This window comes from Phyllostomus discolor, chromosome 5 (genome assembly GCF_004126475.2).
Source record: "Phyllostomus discolor isolate MPI-MPIP mPhyDis1 chromosome 5, mPhyDis1.pri.v3, whole genome shotgun sequence".
Taxonomy (NCBI): Eukaryota; Metazoa; Chordata; class Mammalia; order Chiroptera; family Phyllostomidae; genus Phyllostomus; species Phyllostomus discolor.
The window spans coordinates 27,002,267-27,025,375 of NC_040907.2; the positions used below are offsets into that span (position 1 = coordinate 27,002,267).

At 55.4% G+C, this 23,109-nt stretch overlaps 1 protein-coding gene and 1 long non-coding RNA gene across 2 annotated transcripts; one reads left to right on the plus strand and one right to left on the minus strand.

Annotated features, from left to right (window-relative positions):
• Positions 1-152: 152 nt before the first annotated feature.
• On the minus strand, positions 153-15,570 carry COL9A2 (collagen type IX alpha 2 chain). The gene is made up of 32 exons (XM_028512388.2): positions 15,115-15,570; positions 13,880-13,954; positions 12,268-12,303; positions 12,118-12,180; positions 11,107-11,160; positions 10,961-10,996; positions 10,839-10,862; positions 10,471-10,524; positions 10,128-10,181; positions 9,963-10,010; positions 9,666-9,722; positions 9,530-9,583; positions 9,177-9,230; positions 8,747-8,800; positions 8,601-8,654; positions 8,420-8,473; positions 7,297-7,350; positions 6,822-6,875; positions 6,536-6,589; positions 5,619-5,663; positions 5,166-5,219; positions 4,505-4,558; positions 4,188-4,241; positions 4,031-4,102; positions 3,737-3,772; positions 3,570-3,614; positions 3,429-3,461; positions 3,112-3,258; positions 2,776-2,830; positions 2,284-2,472; positions 1,351-1,428; positions 153-944 (listed from the first exon to the last, which is right to left on the minus strand). The coding sequence occupies exons 1-32, from the start codon at positions 15,184-15,186 to the stop codon at positions 745-747; spliced, it is 2,067 nt and encodes a 688-aa protein (XP_028368189.1). The 5' UTR covers positions 15,187-15,570; the 3' UTR covers positions 153-744.
• A 1,579-nt stretch (positions 15,571-17,149) lies between these two features.
• On the plus strand, positions 17,150-17,863 carry LOC118500430. Its single transcript, XR_004902988.1, has 2 exons — positions 17,150-17,369; positions 17,662-17,863. It is a non-coding gene; the product is annotated as an uncharacterized LOC118500430 (long non-coding RNA).
• The last annotated feature ends 5,246 nt before the right edge of the window (positions 17,864-23,109 follow it).

The window sequence follows — 23,109 nt, forward strand, 5'->3', positions numbered from 1 at the left end:
GGTTCTCCGCACGGATGTTCCTCAACACGGTGGCCGTCCTAATGCTCACAATCCAGGACGTGCCCAGAGGAAGGGAGGAGCCCGGGACCACCGTGCTGGGGCAGTGGAGGCCCGTCCCCACTCCATGAGAAATGAAGCCCAACGACTCACACCCTGGTTTGTGCCCAAGTTGGGGGCTTTTATTTTCAGAAAGGCCTGTGTGGGTCTAGGGGAGGGCAGTGGGAGGGTGACGCCGAAAGAGAAGGGACGTGGGTGTTTAAATACTGAGGTGGGCGGGAGTCGGGGCGGGGAGTAGTGGGGCAGGCTTAATGATGGCTGCGCAGTCACCCATCAGCAGTCACCCGGTAAGCCCAAGGGGTGAAACGGGGTCAGGAACCAGCAGAGACCTCAGTCCACCGGCCCCAGGGACAAGACGGCCAGCGGAGGATGGCACAAATTACAGAGGTACTTGTTTTGGTAACAAGTCTGAGTGGGGCTCGGGAAGGGAAGCCACCCCCTCCTCCGCGAGTTTGCACTCTCCCGAGACACTTGCCGTGCTGCTGGCCTCACCTTTCCACTCCAGTGCCCTCCCTGCCCTTCCCTTCCCTCATGGGTTAGAATTGTCTTTCCTTCAGGATTCCTGGGTCCCAGACAGAGGTCTTGGGAATGCTAGTGTCCTGGGCTGAGGGATGGGGTGCACGTCCATCCAGAGGGGACCTCGTCCTTCCCCCAGGATGCCTGCTGGGTGCTGTCCTGGCCTGGGGCTCACGGCCCCTTGATGGATCCAGGCTCAGTGAGGCGTGCAGAGGCGTAGGCTGAGGCTCCCAGGCAGGCTGCAGGCTCACAGAAGCCTGGCAGCCCCACAGGGCCTGGCAGGCCGGGTCGGCCGGCCTCTCCCGGGGGCCCTGCGGTCCCTCGGTCTCCGTCTTTGCCATTGATGGCCTGGCCAGGCCGGCCAGGGAGGCCTGGGAAAGGGAGAAGGCCAAGACATCAGGCCTTCCTCTTGGCTCTAGAACTCCTGCGTCCCACTGTTCAGGTGTGGACAACGAAGCCAAGGACACCACAGGAAGAAGGGACTCTGCCCCAGACACGCATGCAACTGTCCATCACTCCCAGCTCCCAGTCAGCGGTGAGCCTTGGGAGCAAATGCCCTGCCTTTCCCTCCATAAAGTGGATTTCAGTGCAACCCAGGAAGTCCTCAGCTGTCCAGACCCCACCCAGGGGCTGGGGGTGCCCCAAAGGGACACGAAAGCTGGGTGTACGGAGCTGAGTTGGCTGAGCACGAGGCGTCCATGCAAGACACCCAGCTGCCTGTGGGCGTCATCCCAGAGCTGAGGGACACAGCTGCTGCCGGCAGGGCCGAGGTCTTACCTGGGATCCCTGGGGGGCCCGGCATCCCGGGGTGCCCACGTCCCACGTCTCCCCGGTCGCCCTTCTCTCCGCGTTTGCCTGCAGAGAAAGATGGCGGGGCTTCGTTTTCAGAATTGGAAACTTTTTTCTACTGTGTTCGCCATTTAATTTCTGTTTCACACCCAGCGATTATTCCTGTTTTGTGCTCGCTTACACTCGGGGAATGCTGGGAGCGGCCGCAGAACTGGGGAAATGCAGGAGGGAGGTCCAGACGAAGGAGGCAGACTACAGGGTGGGCAAAAGTACACTTGCGGTTGTTCATATGGAGAATAAGACAATGACTAATAAATAATAATACGAGAATAAACTCTGTGTTTCCCAAACTCACGACTGTAAACGTACTTCTGCCCCAACCCATTTACAGCCCATGAAGTTCAAGGACAGCTGGCGTTCACCAAGCCAAGCAGTGGGCTAAACGCCCTGGGCGAATTGCCTCTGTCTGAACGAATCCCCAGGACAGCGCCGTGAGGCTGTCGCCACGAATATCCCCACTTTACAGGTGATAAACCTAAAGCCAGGGAGGTTAACGGTAACCCGTGTGAGGGCCTCCACCAGCAAGTGGAGGGACACCCCCCCCCCCCCCCCCCCCCCCCCCCCCCCCCCCCCCGCGCCTCCTGATTCTGGAGCTGCCTGCTTCACTGTTTTGTTAATTTGCCTCCCCACTTCAGAGACTTGGAAAGATGTTAATGGGGTACCCCTAAGTAAATGCAAAACAAAAACAACCCTCCCCCCCAAACCAAAGGTATAGCATAGCACTTTTGTTTCTGCCAATCTGCTACCGAGAAAGAGAAAACAGGAGGCTGGGCAGTCAGCCGGCCTCACCAAGACCCTGGGGCCCGCGTCCGCCCAATCCCATCGCCTGGCCCCACCCACCCATCACACGACAGCACTCACCCTTGGGCCCGGTGTTGCCGATCTGGCCCACGGCTCCCACGATGCCAGGAACGCCTCGGGGGCCAGGGTGCCCATGGGGTCCCTGTTTGCCTGGGTACCCGGGAGGCCCAGGGGGTCCAGGAAGACCCACCATGCCGGCTGCACCCAAGGCTTCTCTCTTGGCGCTCACAGCCACCTCTGCCAGTTGCTCTGGGGGGTGAGAGAGAGGGAGAGAGGTCTGGTGTGGGTGCCAGCCCGGAGAAACTGGGGAAGGCACAGCATCCTGACAGCCCCTGAGCCCTGGGTGTGCAGACAGAGAAGCCCCGTGTTCAACCCCGCCCTTCCTCGCTGGTCTGCAGGCTGGCGGGAATGAATAAGGTCCTCAGTCCCCCGGAGGCAGAGCTGCTGTGAGCATCCAGGACTCCAAACAGCGGGGCAAGGCCACCTGGAGAGACTCTGCAGGGGCTGACGTCCTGCCAGGGAGAGCGAGGGGCTGCCGGCTCCTCCCCTCACCTTGTAGCATCTTCAGCACCACGTCCACGATGTGCTGGTCACTGGCATCTCGGCCCTGAAGCGGAGAAGGCCTTCTTTCAGGAAGAAGCCCCTGGCCGCCAGGGCTGCTGCTCCAGGGCCCTGAGACCCCTCCCTGCTCCCAGTTTCTCTCCAGAAGTATTTTCAGCATCTGACTGAAACCCCTCCCGCCGCACCCACGCCCACCCTCTCTGGTCTGGGCCTTGGAGCCAGCCCCAGGGGCGCGAGCTTCCAGTGGGAGCTCCCAGCCTCGGGACAGGAGCAGCAATTCCAGGAATTTCCTACCGGGAAGGCTGCCCTGCCTGGGGGCCGACTCACCGCCACGCCCTGTCTCCCGGGCCGTCCCGGCACGCCGCGGTCTCCCGCCAGTCCTCGAGGGCCCGGGAGCCCGGGGTAGCCCTGCACCCCGGGGGCGCCCGCATCCCCGCTGGGGCCCCGGTAGCCAGGTTCTCCGCGGACTCCTTGCTGCGGGGCGGGGCGGGAGCAGAGTCAGGGTGAGAAGGAGGGGAGGGGGCGTGAAGAACCAGGACCCCAAGGCCTGGCCCCGCCCCGCCCCGCCCCCAACCCCCCGCCCCAACTGCCGGGAGGGATGCCGGAGCGGGGAGGGGAGAAAGGCGCGCAGGGACAGGACTCACCTGTCCTTTGGGCCCCGGCTCTCCAGACTCTCCCTGCAGGCACAAGGAAGCACGGTCCGGTCACGAGGTGGTGGGGGCCCGGGTCACCCGCTGCTCCCACTGAAACCCGCCCCCCCGGCCCCTCCCCCGCGGCAGGCTCACCTTATCGCCTTTCTCTCCTGGGAGGCCGGCCACCCCTGGGTCGCCCTGCAAAGGAAGAACCACGAGTCAGAGCCCCGTTGGAGCAGAGCGGGACACCTCCACCCTGCGCCCCATCTCCCGACCCCCGGGACGTCTCCAAGCCGGGGAAGGGAGGCGCAGGTGCTCACCACTCCGCCGCGAGGCCCGGTCTTCCCTGGGGAGCCCTGGAGAAAGTCGGGGAGTCGAGGGCTTGGTGAGCTCTCCTCTCAGGAAGGGTTGGGTCCACGGGGTCCCTCCACCCCGGCTCCCGGCCACACCCCCTCTGCAGCTCCACCTCGCCCCTCAGGACTCCCTGGGACCCACAAAGGGATATTTTTCTGCGAAGATGGGAACCTCGGAAAGAATCTGACCTCCTCCCCGAACCCCTCACCCCCACGGTCCTAAGGCCTCCTTCTCAGGTGTTTTCCGGCGCCATTTGGTACCTTGTCTCCCTTGATGCCTGGCAAGCCTTGCGGTCCTGGAATCCCCGGGGGCCCCTGCTCCCCCTTGGGGCCCTGAAAAGAAAAGAGCCCAGAGGAGTAAGTCAAATGAGGTGCCCAGACATGCTCCCCACTGCCAATCTAAGTCGCCCCCACTTACCTGCCGTCCTTGAGGGCCTGGCTGTCCCACTGGCCCCCTCTCACCCTGGTCACCCTGAAATAGAAAGAAAGGGTCACACCCAGGCTACCCGCACCGGCAGCCTCCCCCTGCACAGTCAGGGCGCCCTCCATTTCTGCTGTCACCCACATGGAAGTCCTTTGCTCCACCTCACAGACAAACCAACAGAGGCCCCGGCTGGGGGAGCCTCACACAAGGGTGGACAGGACCGGGCAAGCGCTGCAGCCATTGGGAGGACCCAGGTCCCGGGCCCAGCAGAGGCAAGGGCCCCCAGGGAGGAGCCGTGTGCGGGCACTTACCTTCTCCCCCATGATGCCTTGGGGACCAATTTCTCCTCGAGGCCCTGGCTCTCCCTGGGGGACAGAGAAATTGGGGGTCAGCAGAAGGCCTGGGGAGGTCCCTGGGGGGGGTCCCTCCCTTCCACACCTGGCTAACACCCACCCATCTCTGAGTTACAGCTAATTTGCTTCATCAGGGAAGCCTTCCCTTACCCCCTGTTTTTTTCTTCAGGTCTTTGTACTTTTCCTTCATAGGACCAAACACAATTGTAGTTAGTTATCATGTGGTCATTTATTTAATGTCTGTGTCTTCTGCTAAACTGTAAACTCTGTGTGAGTGGGAGACTGTGTATCTCAGCACAGTTGCAGGCATTTGGTAAATGTTTATGGAATGAATGAATGAATGAATGAATGAATCTGTCTGCTGGATTCTTAGCCCCAGTCAACTTGGTCATATGGGGAGGTCATACCCAGAACAGAACCCGCCTCTACCCTTACCGCATGGTACAGAGAGGGGAGGGGGTGCCTACAGGGGGGTGCCTACAGGGGGTGCCTACAGGGCACCCCCATGTAGGGCTTCACCTCATAGTCTCCCTCAGACCCCATAAGCTGAGTGCAGGGTCCTCAGGCGTGGGGCGGGGGGCAAAGCAAGAGCCCTTGTGTTAAAGAAGAGGGCACTTACCTCCTTTCCAGGGGGACCAGAGAATCCAGGGAGGCCCTGCTGGCCTGGCTCACCCTGCAGGAAAACAAAGGTCTAAGGTCAGACTGCATGGCCCAGTCGGGCCCTCGGTCTTGGAGAAGCCCAGTGAACCCTAAGCAGGCTCTGGAGCCAAATGACTGTGGAAGGGAGAGGGTGTTCTTGGCCACGTCCTCTGGGTTCCGGGATGTTCCTGTTTGTTTCTCCTCCGGATTCGGAGCCAGGCCATCCTGTCTCACGGAGCTGGGATGAGGTGCAGGGGCTCGGAGGGGTGACAGGAGGGGCCTGCTTAGTCCTGAGGAACTCGTGTACGGCCCAGTCTCTGAGCTTGGGGTGAGGCCTGAACCTTTAGGTCTGCATGACAAGCCCCCGGGCCCTTGCCCCCAGGCTCCCTTGCTCGGAGGGAGCCATTCTGCCGCCAGCTTGAAGTCACCTCACCTTGTCTCCAGGGCCTCCTTTTGTCCCCGGCTGACCTGGCACACCCTGTAGAAAGTTGTCATTGGTTTCTGCCCTGGCATGGGGCAGTGCCATGCATCTGTGCTTTGCCTCCCACCCTTGCTTCAGGTCCCCAACTCTCCTGTGGGAGCTGAACAGCAGCAGGCCCAGGCGCGGGCATCATGAACTTGACTGTACCCAGCCCCCAAGCCATGGTGGGAGAGGAGGGGGCAGAGAGGCGTTTGTGGTCCACGGGAGAAGAGGAGCACGCTATGTGCTCACAGGCACATGCGGGTGCACACAGCAGCCCAGTCACACATGGGCACACTAGCAGGCCTTGGCCTCAGCACCCCTGGTGGAGAGCCAGGGTGGGGGGCGCCCATGGACTAAGCTCCCAGAAGGTGTGTAGAAGACACAGTGTCTGAGGAGGCGGGAGGGTAGGCTGGGCTGATTATGGTGTCCTTGAGTGCTGAGGTGAGCTGCAGGGGAAGGGCTGTAGCTGTCTGTCCGTGACTGTTTTCTGCCACTCAGGGTGCCTTGGGTCCTCAGTAACAGTGTCTTGACAGACTGGCTAGAATGACTTTCCTGGAGGCGATGAGGGCCATGGAAGGTGCTGGAGTGGGGAAATGGTCAGATCCCACTTGGCCAACATGGAGGAATGGAGCGGCCAAACAGAAGGCTGGAGCAATTATTCAAATGATGAGGCCTTAGCCAGGCCAGAAGCCACAGAGCTGGGGACGAGGTCTGGGCTGTGTGGGGACAAGGACTAGAGCAGGTGCCCTGGGTGTGTAGATTTTGACTTCATCAGCCACGCATGCCGCCATAGAGAGGTAGGTGGGCAACAGAGCGCCTGGCCTTTCTGGGGGAAGAGAAGCAGCTGTTTGCGGTGGGCTGCCCCAGTGCCTTCTCCCCATACTCACCGCCAGGCCCTGGTGGCCCGGGTTTCCTGGGCGGCCCGCCTGTCCAGCACTACCCTGGGAGAGACAGAGAACCAGAGGATGAATGAGAGTTCCGCCAGAGGGTCCACGGCTCCCACGGGAATGCAGGCAGGGAAACCGAGGCCCAGGGACAAGAGGGGATGCGTTGATGACACACTTGAGGGTCCCAGGCTCCTGGGCCTCCAAAGCCAGTGTAATGGGGCCCTGGGCTTGAGCTGGGAGGGGCCCTGACCCTTGACCCAATCCCACGGGCAACCTCTACTCCTACCTTCATGCCAGGTGTGCCTGGGGTCCCGTCCTTGCCATCGATGCCTGGGGGACCCTGCTCAGGGGGAGAGCGGAAGGTAGACTCACCATGGGAAGATGCCTGGGGTCAGGTCACCCACCCACGTCCCTCTGTGACAGCTACAGTCAGTGGGTAGTCAGGAAGTCGGTCTGGTCATCTCGTGAAGCCCCACCAATCAACTGAGGGAGGGGAACAGAAGTGGGAATGGGACTTCAGGGGCTACACCACAGTCCTTCCCTCAAGAGGGTGACAAGTGTCCCAGATTGCTGCAAGCTTTCCATCGTCTCTCCCATATCATCACCTTATTTACAGGTTAAAAAAAACGAGGCATTTCCCAAGGTGACCAAGCCCGCCTGCAACAGAGCTCAGTGTAGAGTCCCTGGGGACTGGTTCTCTGGGGGTTTGGATGGAGTTGGCTGGACCCCGCCCTCTGGCTGGGTGGGCCTGGGCCACTTACTGTCGCTCCCTTTGGGCCCGTTATTCCCTGGGGTCCTCGAACACCTTGGCTTCCCTGCAAAGTGGATAGAAATGAGGTCACCTTCAGGGTCCTGAATCCCCCCTCCCGGCTGTTGTTCACAGAGGGGAACAGCTGAGAACAGTGGTCTCGTGGTCTCTGGGTCTCTGGGTCCCTGTGTCCCTCTGGCACAGGCCGCGCTGTGCAGGGGCTGGAGGAAAAAGGCCTGGGAATGCCTTTGTGGCCCTGGACCCAGCGGGAGGGAATGGAGGTCAGCGCCCAACCGCAGGGGCGGGGCGTGGGGGGGAGGGGCCAGCGCTCCTGGAGCCCCGCTGCGCACCGCTTTGTTTGCGTCTTAATTTGAACAAGAACCCCGAGGAGACACTTTCGAGATAATTGGGAAAAATTGAACACAGATTGGTTATTTGATGATGTTAAGGAACACTTGATAATTTTGTTGCTGTGATAATGATATTGTGATTCTGTGAAATAAAGTGCTTGTTTTTAAGAGATGTATACAGAAGTATTTAGGGGTAAAATGACACGATGTTAAGGATTTGATTGAAAAGTGTCAGGGCAGAGCAATACCAAAGTGAAGGGAGGATGACGTGAGTGTGGCAAAGTGTTAATTTGGGGAGATAGCTTATATGGGGGTTCATTATATCATTCTCTACTTCTGTGTATGTTTAAAAACTTGCTTGGCTAAAAACTAAAACGAGAATAGTTAGTCTTGCTTTCTGTTCAATTTTTCTGTACACTTAAAACTGCTCAGAAGAAATAAAGTCTATTAATTAAAATTTTAAAAAGCTGAGAGCACTGGGGTCTGCCCCAAATCCCATTAGTCCCGTGGCTGAGCGGCTGGAATTTAGCTGTCTGGCGCAGTGACCGTCAGACCGGGTCTCCTGGCCCCTCCCGAAGTCTGAATGTGATCAGCGACAGGCGGGGCTGGCGGCTGGCGGAGCTGCCTGGGCGCTGGGTGCAGATGCTCCTTTCCCGAACCGGACACCCCATGTACAGAGGCCCAGAGTAACCCCATTGTGCGCGCACACACCGGCCTCAGGGGGAGCTGAGTCCCGCCCAGCGCTCCCCAGGGGCCTGACTGGACAAGAGGGGCCTGAGGACTCACCACGTCACCCTTTTCCCCAGCTCGTCCGGGTGGCCCACGGGGCCCTTCCTCACCCTGGCGAGGACAAAGGGGAATCCAGGTTAATGGGCCCGGGGGTGGGGTGGGGAGCCACGCCCCCTCCTCAGCCCTGGAAACTCCAGCCAGGAGGAAGTGTGTGGGGAGTTAGCAGGGGCAGACCTACCGGTGACCCGACGGCGCCAACAGAGCCCACCATGCCTTTGTACCCACGAGGACCCTGGGGAGAGGAAGCGGGAGCAGGTCGGCCCTGGCTGCACCCCAGAGGGCTGTCAGGGCAGCTCTTGCAAGACACCCCCCAGACTCACTTACCGTCTCTCCTTTGGGTCCCACCATGCCTGGGTAGCCCCTGGCACCCTGGGGACCCTGTCAGGACAGAAGAATGACAGTGATGGCAATTGCCAGGGACACTTCATGATACCTTCTCTGCCCCCAGCCCCTGTTCACAATGCCCCTCTGAGTCCCTACCTCATAGAGGGGACTGAGGCTCAGAGATAGGGAGGACGCTCCAGAGTCACTTGGGGGGCAGTGGCAGAACCTGGGGCCCAGCCGAGTCTGCTGACTGACAGCCTTGGTTTCTGTGCCCCAATTTTTGACAGTCAGCTTTAGCCCCCGTCTCCCCACCCGGAGACACACCGGTTGGGCACAGGTATCTCTGTTCCAAGTTAGAGGTTGGAGCAGGGGAGTGAGCCCACTAAGGTCTCCTCGGATGAGGATAGGAGCCGGGGGAAGTGCTCCTTACCGGCGGCCCAGGGATGCCTTGCTCTCCAGAAGCACCCACATCTCCTTTGGGTCCCTAGAGGGCGAGGGCAGGATTGAGTGATCAGACGGGCAGGCAGATGGAGAGACGAGTATCAGGCAACCAAAGGTACCATCCGTTTCCAGACCCATTTGGCAGACGGGAAAATGGAGGCCTAGCAAGGAGAAGGGACCTGCCCAGGGATACACTGACCTGGAACATGGGCCTCTCTGCTGCCCAGCTGGGAGCTCTGTCCCCAGAGACCACCCGGGAAGGGGAAGGGAGGAGGAAGGGGAGGCCCAGTAGGGTCCTCCCCACAGGCCCCGCCCCCCGTGGCCCTTTGTCCTAACACTTACTGTCTTCCCAAGGCGGCCGGGATCTCCCAGAGGCCCACGTTTCCCAGGATGCCCCTGAAGGAAAAGGAGGAGCTCAGTATGAGGTCCCCACCTGACCACCTGCTCCGCCCTCCCAAGACTAGGGCCAGGAGCTCACCTTCACTCCCTGCAGCCCCTGGGGGCCTTTCACACCTGCCGGGCAGTTGGTTGGGCACTGGAAGGAAAATCCCACAGGGCTTTGTGGTCACAGGCCGGCTTCAGACCAGCGGGGCAGTGCTTCTCCATCTTGCCAGCTCCCAAACCCTCCTCCTACCCCACCTGGCTGAGCCACTCTGCACAGCCCTCCCGGTCTCCCACCGACTGTCCCCAGACCCAAGGTGCTAGCTCCACCTCCGCCCATCTCCAGCTGACCCACCCCTGCCTGCATTAGCCTCGCCCCAGGACCCCCTCTCACCAGGAAATCCGCACTGCCTTCCAGGCCCTGGATGGTTCCCGGGCGGCCCTGGAGGAGATGTGTGGGTGTGAAGCCTGACCCCAACCTTCCCCACCCCAGGCTTGCTTCCAGCACTTTCTCCTTCCTCTGCACACACTGCCATGTGGGAGGTCTGAGGACACTTACCGGTTTCCCAGGGGGCCCGGGGGGTCCTGCTGGTCCCTCTGGTCCAGGATCCCCCTGGAAGTGAGAGAGACCTAAATCATACTCCAGTCCAGCCTCCTCTCTGGGTGACCTCCTAAGATCCGGGCTCTCGTGGGAGCTCAAGGTCCGATCGGCCAGGGATGGCCCCAGCCCTTGGCCTCCCTGAAAGACCTACCACAGGGCGGGCTCAGCAGGAGGGGTGTCTGCCCCAGACCTGGAGGAGCTCCCTGGTGGCCAGAAGCAGGCCCAGGAACTCCTGGAGAGACACCTAGCTTGCAGGCTTGGAGGCAGGAGGCAGAGTCAGCAGAGGGGTGGCTGGGCTCACCTTGAGGCCTGTGATTCCGATCTCACCAGGGAGGCCCACAGGTCCAGGTGGTCCCTAGGTGCAGAGACGTCACTGGCCACTGTACCTCAGAGGGTTAGCCCACCCCAGGCGCAAAGGTAACGACTAGTGCCCAAGCACCCTTCCCCCTTTTTTTGCAACCTACCCCAGACAGACTGGCAGATTGGAGCTTTACAAACCAGAGAATCCCACAGCCAGTGGAGAGGCTCAGGGTGGGCTGGGCCAGAGTTCTCTGGCAAGTCTGCCCCTCCCTGACAGCATCAGTGTGTGCTGGCCCCTCCCCCTTGTGGCCAGTCCCTATCATCTTCCCTGGGAATCTCAGGGACCCTGCCCCACCCCTGAGGACTTACGGGAGGTCCAGCGAAGCCAGGGCCCTGCAACAGAAAGAAAGGAGATTGGGTTGATGGCCCCAACTTTAAGTCCCCCTCCCTATCCATACAGGGCCATCGAAGCCTTTGCTGGTTATACTCACCGGCAGGCCAGGGGGACCTGGGAGCCCGGGCTGGCCCTGCAAGAGCAATGGGAGAGGCTCAGAGGCTGTGGCTCCTGGGTCCCTGCTCCTCTCGCCTGCAGCCCCTCCCAAACTCTGGCTCTAGATTGCCCTTGTAGGCCACTTACCTTGACTCCAGGGGTCCCAATGGGGCCAGGCTCCCCTTTGGCTCCAGTTAGACCCTGGGGAAAGAAGAAGGTATATCAGTGAGGGGCAAACCTGCTCCCAGACCCATGGGCAGGGCAGGTATAGCGGTCTCTCCTGGGTGGGCCCAGACTGCTTTTCTCCTTATTCCTTTAGGGCCGAGGAACCTCGACACCTCACTTTCCTTTCCCCAGTTCCCACAGTAACCCTGGGAGGCAGGCAGGCAGAAGGATTATCTCCCTTTGAAAGATGAGAAACCAACACTGAAAGGTTGATAAGCCCAGGCTCATGCCTCCCAGGTTAGGAGTCTAGAAGGCTTAGACATCATTTCCTTGATGTCTGCCCTTGGCAACTTCTGCAAAGCCCTAGTTTTTTCACCTGCAACATGGATTAATAACCATGCTTACCTCTCCAGGTGGATGTGTGAGGACTAATGTGCAAGAGAATGTGCTTTGTGATCTTTGCAGGGTGTTGATGAGTTGCAGGGGCCCGGGGGCTGGACGCAGCTCTGGTGGGCACCTCTTGAGCCAGCAGGGCAAAGGCAACTCATGGGGGTCTCTTCCTCCTCCCACCTTTCGGCGACTGACGCATGTGTATTTCCCAACCCGATGGCTAGCCCAATGGCTCTGGCTGTGTCCGGGAGTCCGTGACCCCAGGGCCCCAAATCATGTTCCTCTCCTGAGCTGCACCCGGGCTTCGAGGGGGTGGGGTGGGGAGGGGAAGAGAGGAGGAGAGCACAGGCTGTGCAGGACAGCTCTGCCCACAGCGTTCAGTGTGATGCTTGGGGGCCAGAAATGTGAGACTGAATCTTGGCTGCTGCAGACAAACTGACCCCTTCTCTGGACCCCATCTGCCCGTGATTCATGCTCCTGGGAGTGGGGGTCCAGTGAGATCACAAGGCACGTGAAGGGAAAGGGGGTTCACAGCTGCAGTCTCCTCCTGCTGCTCCACTCTGAACAAAAGATCAGGGAAGACGCCAGAGTCAGGCTACTCACATCAATCCCAGGCTTCCCGTCCGGGCTGTCTGGCCCTGGTTTGCCAGGCTCTCCCTTAGGTCCCTTGGAAACAGAGGTGGAGCAAATATTAGTGGAAGGAGAGCAAGAACTGGCCAAAGAGTCAAAGGCCAAAGAGGAAACAGCACTCACCGGAGGGCCAGCTTTCCCAGGGGGCCCCTTGTCACCCTGCAAGACAGAAGTGGGTGAGACAGCATGCACTGGCTCGAGTACCCCATGCTGGCACACACAGGCACTGGCCAACCAGTCCCACATGCCTGTCTCCTCATTCTCTTCTCCTCTGTCCTGGGTTCCCTCAGCCATGCACTTTTAGAAAAATAGCTCTATTTCCCTCAAAAAAAAAAATTATAGGCTGATTGAGACCCGTCCCAGCCAGGCAGGAGACGGTGATGTCCACGTGGTTTTTGACCTGCCAGTGCAGGTAAGGCACTGGTGATGGCACCGCAGATGGGGGTGTGGGCTCCCAGTTACCTTGGAGAGCTGGTGCCTCTTGAATTTGGGCAAGTGTGAGAAGAAACTTTTATTTTATTTTTTTAAAGATTTTATTTATTTATTTTTAGAGAGGGAAGGGAAGGAGAAAGAGAGAGAGAGAGAAAAAACATCAATGTGCAGTTGCTGGGGGCTGTGGCCTGCAACCCAGGCATGTGCCCTGACTGGAAATCGAAACTACGATACTTGAAACTTTTATTTTTTTTTAATAATTTTATTTATTTATTTTTAGAGCGAGGGGAAGAGAGGGAGAGAAATATCAATGTGTGGTTGCCTTTCACATGCCCCCAACCCCAACTCAGGATCCCACCTGCAACCCAGGCGTGTGCCCCGACTGGGAACAGAATTGGTGGCCCTTTGGTTTACAGACCGGCACTCAATCCATGGAGCCACACCAGCCAGAGCAGAAGGAACTTTTAGAAAAACACTAAGGGGAGGTGAGTGAAGTAGGCAGTGGCTATCCTCTGAATTGGTACAGAAAAACAAGAAACCCAGGAGGTAAGGGGGCCTATAAAGGGGGCAGATTCAAACTTCCCAAGGCAGGAAGGGCCTCCTTTCAGCAGTGACAAAGGCCCCTTGGTGGAGGACAGGCAGAGCCTGGAGTCAGATTCAGCCCCAGAGAGGCCTCCAGGCATCTCAGAGCCCGAGGCAGCCAGGGAGCTGGCAGGAACCCAGGGCCCTGTGTTTAGGGTGGGGGCACCAGGCTGAATAGAAGTCTGTCCAGATGGATAAACATGGAGTTGACCTCCTGGGGGAGCTTCCTGAATGAGGAATTTAACTCTCACCATGCTAGGGAGATCAGGGAACAAGCCCAGCTGGTTCTAAATTGGGGAAAGAAATGCAAAAGAGACAGGAGTCTGGCCCCTGCTGGTCAGCGGTCTGGCCAAGGCTCCCAAACTACCCTGAAGAAGCATCCAGACGTGCCAGTGGGCAGCGCAAGGGGTTAAGGCATCTCCCACCTTAAACGTAAGGGGAAGGTGGGGCAGGGGATAAGGAATCGCTGTGAGCTGTGGTGGGTAGACAGCACAGCAGCTCCTTGTCTGTGGGCAGCTATAATCGGCTCTGCATCTCCCGGCTGGTTTGGGGGTTTTGCAGAACAAATGGGTTCCTTGTGGTGCGGGCCGGCGCCGCCTGCTGGCAACCTGGGGCACTGCATCTCCAGGAACCCACCCACCCTATCCCCGCCCCCAACGCTCACAAAGTTCCCCTTTGTCCACAACCTCCCTCCCGCTTCGGTCCCAGATTAGACACTCACGTCGATGCCGTCGGATCCAGGCACTCCCGGCGGCCCCGGGGGGCCCGGAGGGCCCCGCTCTCCTGGCGGACCTCTCTGAAAACACACAGAGAATGTGCAGTCTTCAGACAGTGCAGGGAGCTGGGCATGGGGCAGCAAACTTGCGTTTATTGAGAACCTACGGTATACCAGGTGCTGTGTACCATCGCATATAGCATCTTACTGAATGCTCAGATCTGTGAGGCGGACACGATTGCGAGCGCAGTCTGCGCTTATGGAAACAGGCTAACAGAGATTACGAAAGATCCCAGACTAAGTGGTGGGGCCAGGATTCCACTGTACCACGCTGCCCTCGCGATGTCGTGGTGAGGAACAGATGGAGATGCTGATGGCTCAAATAAGTCATAGATAGTACAAGGAAGGGTAGCTCGTATTATTATTTTTAGATGTCCAACAAGCATGGATAGTGAGTATGTACCCTCTCCACTCCCCCTGGTGAGGGTAAACCTGAAGGGAAGGTAGGGGCGGTTGGGGGAGCGGTGTAGAGAAGGGAAGCCTGTTCCCTCCTCCCACTCAAAGCACCCCTCTGCCGCATCGCTCCTCCATCTCCCTGGGGTGACCCTTTTATTTGGGGGGGTGCAGCGAGACCCGACCCAGGCAGGGACTCCGCGCGTGCTAGGGGTCCGCGCCCTCCTTGCTTAGGCTGGAGCCGCGCAGGAGAGCTGCAAGCTGCACGGGGCACTAGACGGCGCCTGGGCCCTGCCCCTCTGCGCCGCCTCCCGTTAGACCCGCCGCCCCAGGCGCCCTTGGAAGCGCGCGAGCCCCGCGGAGAGGCAGTCGCCGACCGAGAGCGGCGTCTGGCTGAAGCCGGCGCCCCCTGGGAGGCGGCGGAGGCGGAGGCTGCGGAGCCCTGTGAATGGGCACCATTGTCTCCCACGCCACCTGGGTTCGCCGAGTTGCCAGGAGCCAGCGCCAGCTCCTGCTCCACGATGCTGTCCCTGGCAGGGGCGAGCATCTCGGGACAGGGTCCCTCTGGCTCCCCGGCTCATCCACACGGTGCGGGGACGCATCCTATATGTGCACCTACCGAGGGGACTCGCGTCTCGGGACTGTTGGAAGCGACCCCTCGGGTTAGGGAGGGTCACAGGGAGGTGGGGACAGGGCAAGCCCTTCATCAAACTCCTGCCTGGGATCTGGGCCCCGGACCCCAGACCCCGCTCCCCAGACCCCGGCGCGAGAGTAGCCCTCGGACTTACGATCTGCGCTAGGGCGAGCCCGAGCACTTGGAGCAGGACAAGGAGGCTGCGGGGGGCGGCCGCGGCGGCCATCGCGGCGGCGGGTTGGAGGAGGAAGGGGCTTGGGTCCACGCGCGCACAGACGGCGGAGGCTCCGAGCGCGGCGCTGGCTGCTCTCCGACGCCGCGGGCCCGGCCCCCGGAATATGCGGCTGGGCGGGGCTGGGGGCCCGCGGGGTCTGTCACCTGAGAGGACCCGCGCAGGGAAGCCGATGCCCTCCGCCCAGCTCCGCCCCGCTCCGTCCAGCAGCCAGCGCCCACCCTCCGTCCTCGCCCTGGACTTCCCGGAGGCCCCTGCCCTGTGAATACAGGAGCGGCGCAGGGCAGGACGGAGGTCACGGTCCTGCTTCTGTGCGTGGAGGCAGAGGGCCGTCAAGGTCCCCACTCCAGCCTGACCTCCAGGGCCCACCACCTTCTCCTCGACCCGCAGCCCGGGCCCATCCCTTACCCCACGTCCCCAGCCACTTCGCCCCGCGCGCGAGCCTGGTCAGTCCTCTCCCCAGGTGGAGCGGACTCCAGAACCTCTTGGCAGGCTCTGCCCAGCCCCCTCCCACCTGGTTCCTCTCCACACACAAACAAGCAGGCCCCTTTCATGTTAAAACATCCTGAAGCCCTTCTGGGATCAGCCACCCCGTGAACACCCCATCCACCTCCTCCCTCTAGTTCTGTGCTCTTTATCAGAGTTGTCTGCCACCCACCTCCAGACTTCCTCCTCTCCCTCACCGCCCTGCTTCTGCCTCAGCTGTGAGATCAGTCTCCCGGGGAGTCAGTCCCCAGTGAGGCTCATCCCTTCTTCAGTGGCCCAGACAGGCTGTTGGCACCTGGGGCAGCCCTTGGCTGTTGTGACCTGGAAGTCTTCCCCGTCCCAGCTTCCACCACGTGCCCCTCTTCTTCTATTGCTTTGTCTTCTCTGCAGCTTCCTTAAGCACGGAGTCTCCAGGATTGAGCTTTTCCACTCATTGGGAGTGATCTCCATCCTCCATGTTCATGGAAACAACCACCACCTTCTATACCAGAGTTTCCAAAACCCACAGGTCCAGCATCCAGCGTCCAGCATAGCCTCTCTCCTGAATCCCTGACCTTCCCTTTCAGTCCCTTAAGCAATATTGGTCAAGTGCTTAGCAATCTGACTCTGTTACTACCTGCCAGTATAACCGCAGGTACCTAAGACTATTTCAGGTCTCAGTTTCCTCATCTGTAAAAGGGAATAATAAGAGTTCCTATCTTACAGGGTTTTTGTGAAGATTGATTAGATGATGCATGTGAAATGTTTAACCTAGCGCCCGCACACAGTAGGTGCTTGATACATCTGAGCTCTCTTTATGATTTATTGATGATCCCCTGTTTCCCAGGCCTGCACTCAATGTGCAGACCAGCCAGAGCAGTCGAAGCGACTACATTCTGGGACCTAGGAAAGTCCCAGCTCTGGGTAGCATGCTGGCAAAGGTCCCTGGACTTTGAAGGGGGTTCCTGGAGCTGAGTTTGGGAAAATGGGCTTGAGAGAATTTCACTGGTCTGCCTTACAAAGTTCAGAGGAATTTGTAGCTAGTGGGAAGTAAGATGAAGGGAGGAGGAGGAGGGGAGAGAGGGATGATGGGCATTGCCTGGGGAGGGTGGGGTGATGTGTGTAAAGGATTTCTAAGAAATAGGATGTCCAAAGCTGTCTGTTGGATTTATGTTGTTCATTTCTTCATCGCTTGTGGCCCAAACGCACGAAGGCCTCATGTGAGTTTGCTTTTCTGTGTGGAGCTACGGAGAGGGGTGAGTGTCACTTCCGGACAGCACACGGTGGTATGTTGTTGTTCACTGCAGCGTAGCCAGTCGCCTAAAAACTTAGTGGCTCAGGGCCACAGTTTCTTGGATCTGGAATTCAGGAATGGCCCTGAGGTTAGCTCTGACTCTGGGGTCTGTTAGGAGGGTGCAGGCCGGTGGTGGCTGGGGTTGCCGCCATCCAGAAGCCTTCTTCTCTCACATGTCCGGTGCCTGTACTGGGAAGCCTCGGATAGCTGAGGCTGCAACAACTGGCATTTCCTGGGCAGCCCTCTCCTTGACCTCTTTGTGGGTTTTCTACAGAGTCTCATCCGCATGGTAGCCGAACTCCTCACACAGCAGTAAAGGGGGAGAGAGGGAGAACACCAGACAGGAACGGAATTGCCTCTTTGGACCTAGCCTCAGAAGTCACACAGCATCAGTGCCACTGCTTTCTTTTGGTCCAGGGTATTACAAAAGTCCTCCTGGGCTCAGAGGGCAAGAACAGAGACCTCGCCTCTTGATGGACAAGCATCAATATCGTATTTCAAGAAGAGCTGGGAGGATGGGATACATATTGGTGCAACTATCTTTGGAAAATACAACCTACCCCACTTGGGCTTATAACCTGAATCAATTCAGTGGAAGCTGAAGCTCAAAACTGGAGCTAAGAGAAATCTTAGGGAAGGCTTTAAATTCTAGTGGACTAGAGTTTCCAGCCAACTGCATGCAGCTCTTTTTCTGTTCTTTTTGCATACAGCTCTTAAGGAGCAGGGAGGCCTGAACAGACTTATCTTTCCACATCTCTGGATAGGAAGACTCGATGTTGCAAAGATATGAAATTACTCGATAAACTCCATACAATCCCAATCAAAATCAATGCAGTTTTCATGAAACTTGACAAACTCATTCTAAAGAGATTCTGGGAGAAAGGCAGCATGAAAATAGCCAAGAAATCTTGAAAAAACATGAGAAAGGTCTTTCCCTACCAGAGATCAAGACATACTACAAAGTGAGTGATTCAAATAGTGTTTTACCAGCCCAGTAAGAGAGAGAGAGAGAGAGAGAGAGAGAGAGAGAGAGGAAGAAGAAGAAGAAGAAGAACACACACGTTTATCACATACACGTAATCTCTGATAAAAGTCTATATATTTACTTTATGATAAAGGTTAATTTAGGATAAATAAGGAAAGGGTAGGCCAGTTAATGAATGTTGAGGCAACTGTATACTCAGAAAAAATTCAAGTTGTATTTCTGCAGCAACACACAAAAATTATATTGCTGGACAAATGTATTAAGGCCCTAAATGTAAAAATAACAAACTATGGACATCTAAAGGAAAAAATTTTAATAATTTTGTGTTAAGGAAAATTTTCCTGAGCAATACATGAAATCATGAAAAGATATTTAAATTTGATTTCATAACACTTATAAAATGTCTTTACATAAAAATGCATAGATAAAAATTAAAAGACAGAAAAGAAATATTCAAAATACATATTGCCAGACAAAGAATTAATATGGATAACATACCAAGAGCTTTTATAAATCAATAAGACAAGCTCTATCAAACATTTTAAGGACTACCTAACTTAAATCTTCTACAAAGTTTTTAAAAATATATTTCATTGATTATGCTATTAGAGTTGTCCCATTTCCCCCCTTTATTCCCCTCCACCCTGTACACCCCTCCCACATGGATTTCCCCCCTTTAGTTCATGTCCATGGGTCATGCATGTAAGTTCTCTGGCTTCTCTATTTTCTATACTGTTCTTACCTTCCCCCTGTCTATTTTCTACCTACCATTTATGCTACTTATTCTCTGTACCTTCCCCCCCTCCTCCTCCCACTCCTCTGCTGATAACCCTCCATGTGATCTCCATTTCTGTGGTTTTGTTCCTGTTCTAGTTGTTTGCTTAGTTCATTTTTGTTTTTGTTTTTGTTTTAGGTTCGGTTGTTAATAACTGTGAGTTTGTTGTCATTTTAGTGTTCATTTTTTTATCTTCTTTTTCTTAGATAAGTCCCTTTAACATTTCATATAATAAGGGCTTGCTGATGATGAACTCCCTTAACTTGACCTTATCTGGGAAGTACTTTATCTGCCCTTCCATTCTACATGATAGCTTTGCTGGATAGAGTAATCTTGGATGTAGGTCCTTGCCTTTCATGACTTCAAATACTTCTTTCCAGTCCCTTCTTGCCTGTAAGGCTTCTTTTTAGAAATCAGCTGACAGTTTTACGGGAACTCCTTTGTAGGTAACTGTCTCCTTTTCTCTTGCTGCTTTTAAGATTCTCTCCTTATCTTTAATCTTGGCTAATGTAATTATGATGTGACTGGGTGTGTTCCTCCTTGGGTCCAACTTCTTTGGGACTCTCTGAGCTTCCTGGACTTCCTGGAAGTCTATTTCCTTTGCCAGATTGGGGAAGTTCTCCTTCATTATGTCTTCAAATAAATTTTCAATTTCTTGCTCTCCCTCTTCTTCTTCTGGTTCCCCTATGATCTGGATGTTGGAATGTTTAAAGATGTCCTGGAGGTTCCTAAGCCTTCACTCATTTTTTCAAATTCTTATTTCTTCATTCTGTTCTGGTTGAATGTTTCTTTCTTCCTTCTGGTCCAAACTGTTGATTTGAGTCCCAGTTTCCTTTCCATCACTGTTGCTTTCCTGCACGTTTTCCTTTATTTCACTTAGCATAGCCTTCATTTTTTCATGTAATTTTTTTTACCATATTCAACCAATTCTGTGAGCATCCTGATTACCAGTGTTTTGAACTGTGTATCTGATATGTTGGCTATCTCTTTGTCCCTTAGTTGTATTTTTTCTGAAGCTTTGATTTGTTCTTTCATTTAGGCCACTTTTTGGGGGGGTCTCATAGTAAGGGGTGGAGCCTTAGGCATTCTCCAGGGTGGGGCAGCCCACATGGCTGAGTTGCGCTGTATGTGCAGGAGGGGTCTGAGAGGGAACAGTGCCACTTGCTCAGCTCTCGCCAGCTTTCAGTCACTTCCCCTGCTACCCACAAGCAAATTGGGCCCTTCTGGTGCTGATTCCCAGGTGGGTGGGTTTGTGTAAGTTCTAGGACCCTGTGTGTCTCTCCAATGAACTCTTCTGTGAGGCTGGCAGTTTCTCCCACTGCTGCCTCAACCCCCACAGGTGTTTTCAGTCAGAAGTTTTGAGGCTTTATTTCCCCATTGGAGCTCTGGGCTGTGGGGCTGTCTCACTCCTCAGTTGTTCCTCCCGGTTTATCTGCACACGAGTGTGGGACCACCCTAGTCCGCCAGCTGCCACCTTGCTGTGAGTCCTCTCCACCCAACTGCCCATCTCCACCCCTCCTACTGGTCTGGATGAATGTTTCTTCTTTAACTCCTTGCTTGTCGGACTTCCACACAGTTCAATTTTCTGGCAGTTCTGGTTGTTTTTGTTTTTAAATTGTTGTTGGCCTTCTTTTGATTGTGCCAGGAGGCACAGTGTATCTACCTACGCCTCCATCTTGGCTGGAAGTCTGAATCTTCTATAAAGTTTTTAGAAAATAAAAATATAAAGAACTCATTTTATGGGGCTAATATAACCTTGGTATCCAAACCAGTGATGTGCAGCAAGAGAAAAACATTTTAGAGGCCAATCTGTCCTGTGAACACGGAAAGATTCTATTTGAAATATTAGCAGATTGCCTTCACTGGTGTGGCTCAGTCGGAGCATTGTCCTGGAAACCAAAAGGTCTGAAAGGTAATGGTTTTGATTCCCGGTGAAGGCACACACCTAGGCTGTAGGTTTGGTCCCCTGTTAGGGCTCCTATGAGACATAATTGATCGATTGATGTGTTTCTCTCGCATTGACATTTCTCTCCCTCTCTGTCTCCTTCCCTTCCCCTCTCTCTAATATCAATAAGCATGTCCTTGAGTGAGGATAAAAAATATTGGCAGATTGAATATAGCAACCTTTTGAAAGATATACATCACGACCAAGTTGGTTTTATACCAGGAAAATAGTAAGTTTTAAAATTAGAAAATATGTTACTGTAATTCATTATTAAAGAAGTTTAAGATGATCTCCAAGATGCAAAAAACATAAACAAAAACTCAAATGTTTGCTCTTGTGTTTACACCTCCCATAGTAATTTCCTCTGCAAGAATAAGCCTGCAGATGTGGACCCAAGAAGCCAGGTCCTGGACAGCAGGAGGGTCCTGGTGTCACACCTGCCGGCCCCGTTTCTCCTGAGGGACTCGCAGAGCCTGGAAGCACCTTCTGTTCAGACAAAAAATAGGGGGAAGAGAAATGTCCCTTCTATTTCCCTTTCATCTACATTAACTCAAGATTGACATTCTTTATTTCAATAAAATTTTAAATCTTAATCATTGGAGATATCTCATGTTTAAGCAGAGACTGAGCCTGACTGATTTCATCGCTATCTTCCCAAACGGCAGGTGTCCACAGGTTTCTGAGTGAGCATGTCACATGTCATTGAATTGACCCCCAGCGTACCTTGGCTCTGTGGGCTGCCCTTGGGGCCCCCCTACCATGCCCTCTCTCTCAGGGGCAGATGCTCAGGGTTTAGTTCGGAGTGACGAACCCAGTGCTCTCACATGTATGTGTCAGGCTTGTAGTGCAAGGAAATAATGAATGGGCATCCTCATAAAAAGAGTAGCTATGGACTACTAATTTATTAATAATATTGATCATTTACATATTATTACAGTTATATTTATAATAATACTGAGCACTTGCAATGTGACAGATACTGTACTCCTGTGTTATAAGCACTTTGTCAAGTCCTCACAACCGCTCAGTGATGCAGGGCCTGTGTTCATCTCTATTTCATAGACAAGAAGACAGAAGCTTGGAGGAATGAAATGGTTTCCCCAAGGATACGCAGCTGTTTCCACTGTTCGTGGCTCCCGGTAGGTACCAGCAATGCACACTTCTTCCCTTTTCCTCTAAGACCTCAGCATAAGGTTGTGCAGTGTGGGCTCTGCACAAAAATGGATGGCAGGGGAGGAGTGCGGCTGAAAGCCAGTCGCCGCTGCCAGCTTGCCACAGCTGTTGTTTGGCTGGTCCTATCCCTTTTAGGGAAGAATTCTTAAAATCTTGTTTGACTTGAGGGCTGGGCCACTCCAGCGCACAATCCTCAGACCTCTATTTTCTAACCTTCCGATCTCCTGACCCTTTCTCCTCAACTCTGATAGGAAGGAGGCGTGGGCTTAGAGGGTAAGTAGAGAAGGCATCCCGCCTGTTTCCTCGGTTTCCCACGGTGTCCTTTGATTCCTCCGGAATGCCACCTCCCGCTCAGCAGTAAATCGGGCTCTCTGGGACTCTGGCGCCACCTAGTGGTTCCCTTCTGCAGCACATCATGCTGACGAGAAGAAAAGCCCTTTTCTCATGGAGCAAGAGATGAACTCGGGAGAGAAGACAAAAAGCTCAGTGGGAACTAAACAAGGGAGAGATCGTGGCTCTTGGAGAATCAGAGCTTAAAATTTGTATTCAGCTATCCTTGGATCCTGATTCTACCACATAGTAATTGTGCGACCCTGGGCAAGTCCTTTCAAGTGCCCAGCAAGCTTGGAATGTTTTAGGTAGAAGGAACATTGTAAGCAAAGGCAGGGAACAGGGAAAATGTTCAGAGTGCAGGGTAGGTGACATACTCCCTTTCCTGCTGAGAAGAGGGTCAGTCCCTTGGAGCAAGGTGGGATGGGAGAGCACAAATCTCTTCTTAATCGTAGCACAGTGAGAGGAGCCAGAACCCCTTCTTGGAATCAGATGCCCGTTCTAGGCTGAGCCCCAGTCCTGAGCACGTTTGCCTACCTGGGCTCTGCCCTCACAGGCCTGAGCAGGAAAGCCAACCACTCCACTTTCCTGCCAAGCTAGAGCAGAGCTCCTCCAAACTCCTTGGAACTGCCCAGTCCTGATCTGGGTTCCATCTGATCCCCTATTTGTCCCATCTGACTCTTCACCACTTCTGATGCGACACTAATAAACTGCGTGTGCTGGCTTCCATGAGCTGTATTGTCCTGTTCCCTCCCCGCCCCCATCTCTAGCTGTTCCTTCTCATGCTCCTTTGTGGGCTTCTTTTCTCTGCACATGTTTACCACGCCGAAGGGGCCTGTCTGGTCCTTACCTTTTCACTACCCATGTTCTTCCTGGGCCACCTAACCCGCTCCGCTGACTTTGTCTGTCATCTGGATGTTTTCCCCAGAGCCTCAGACCCACTTATCCAA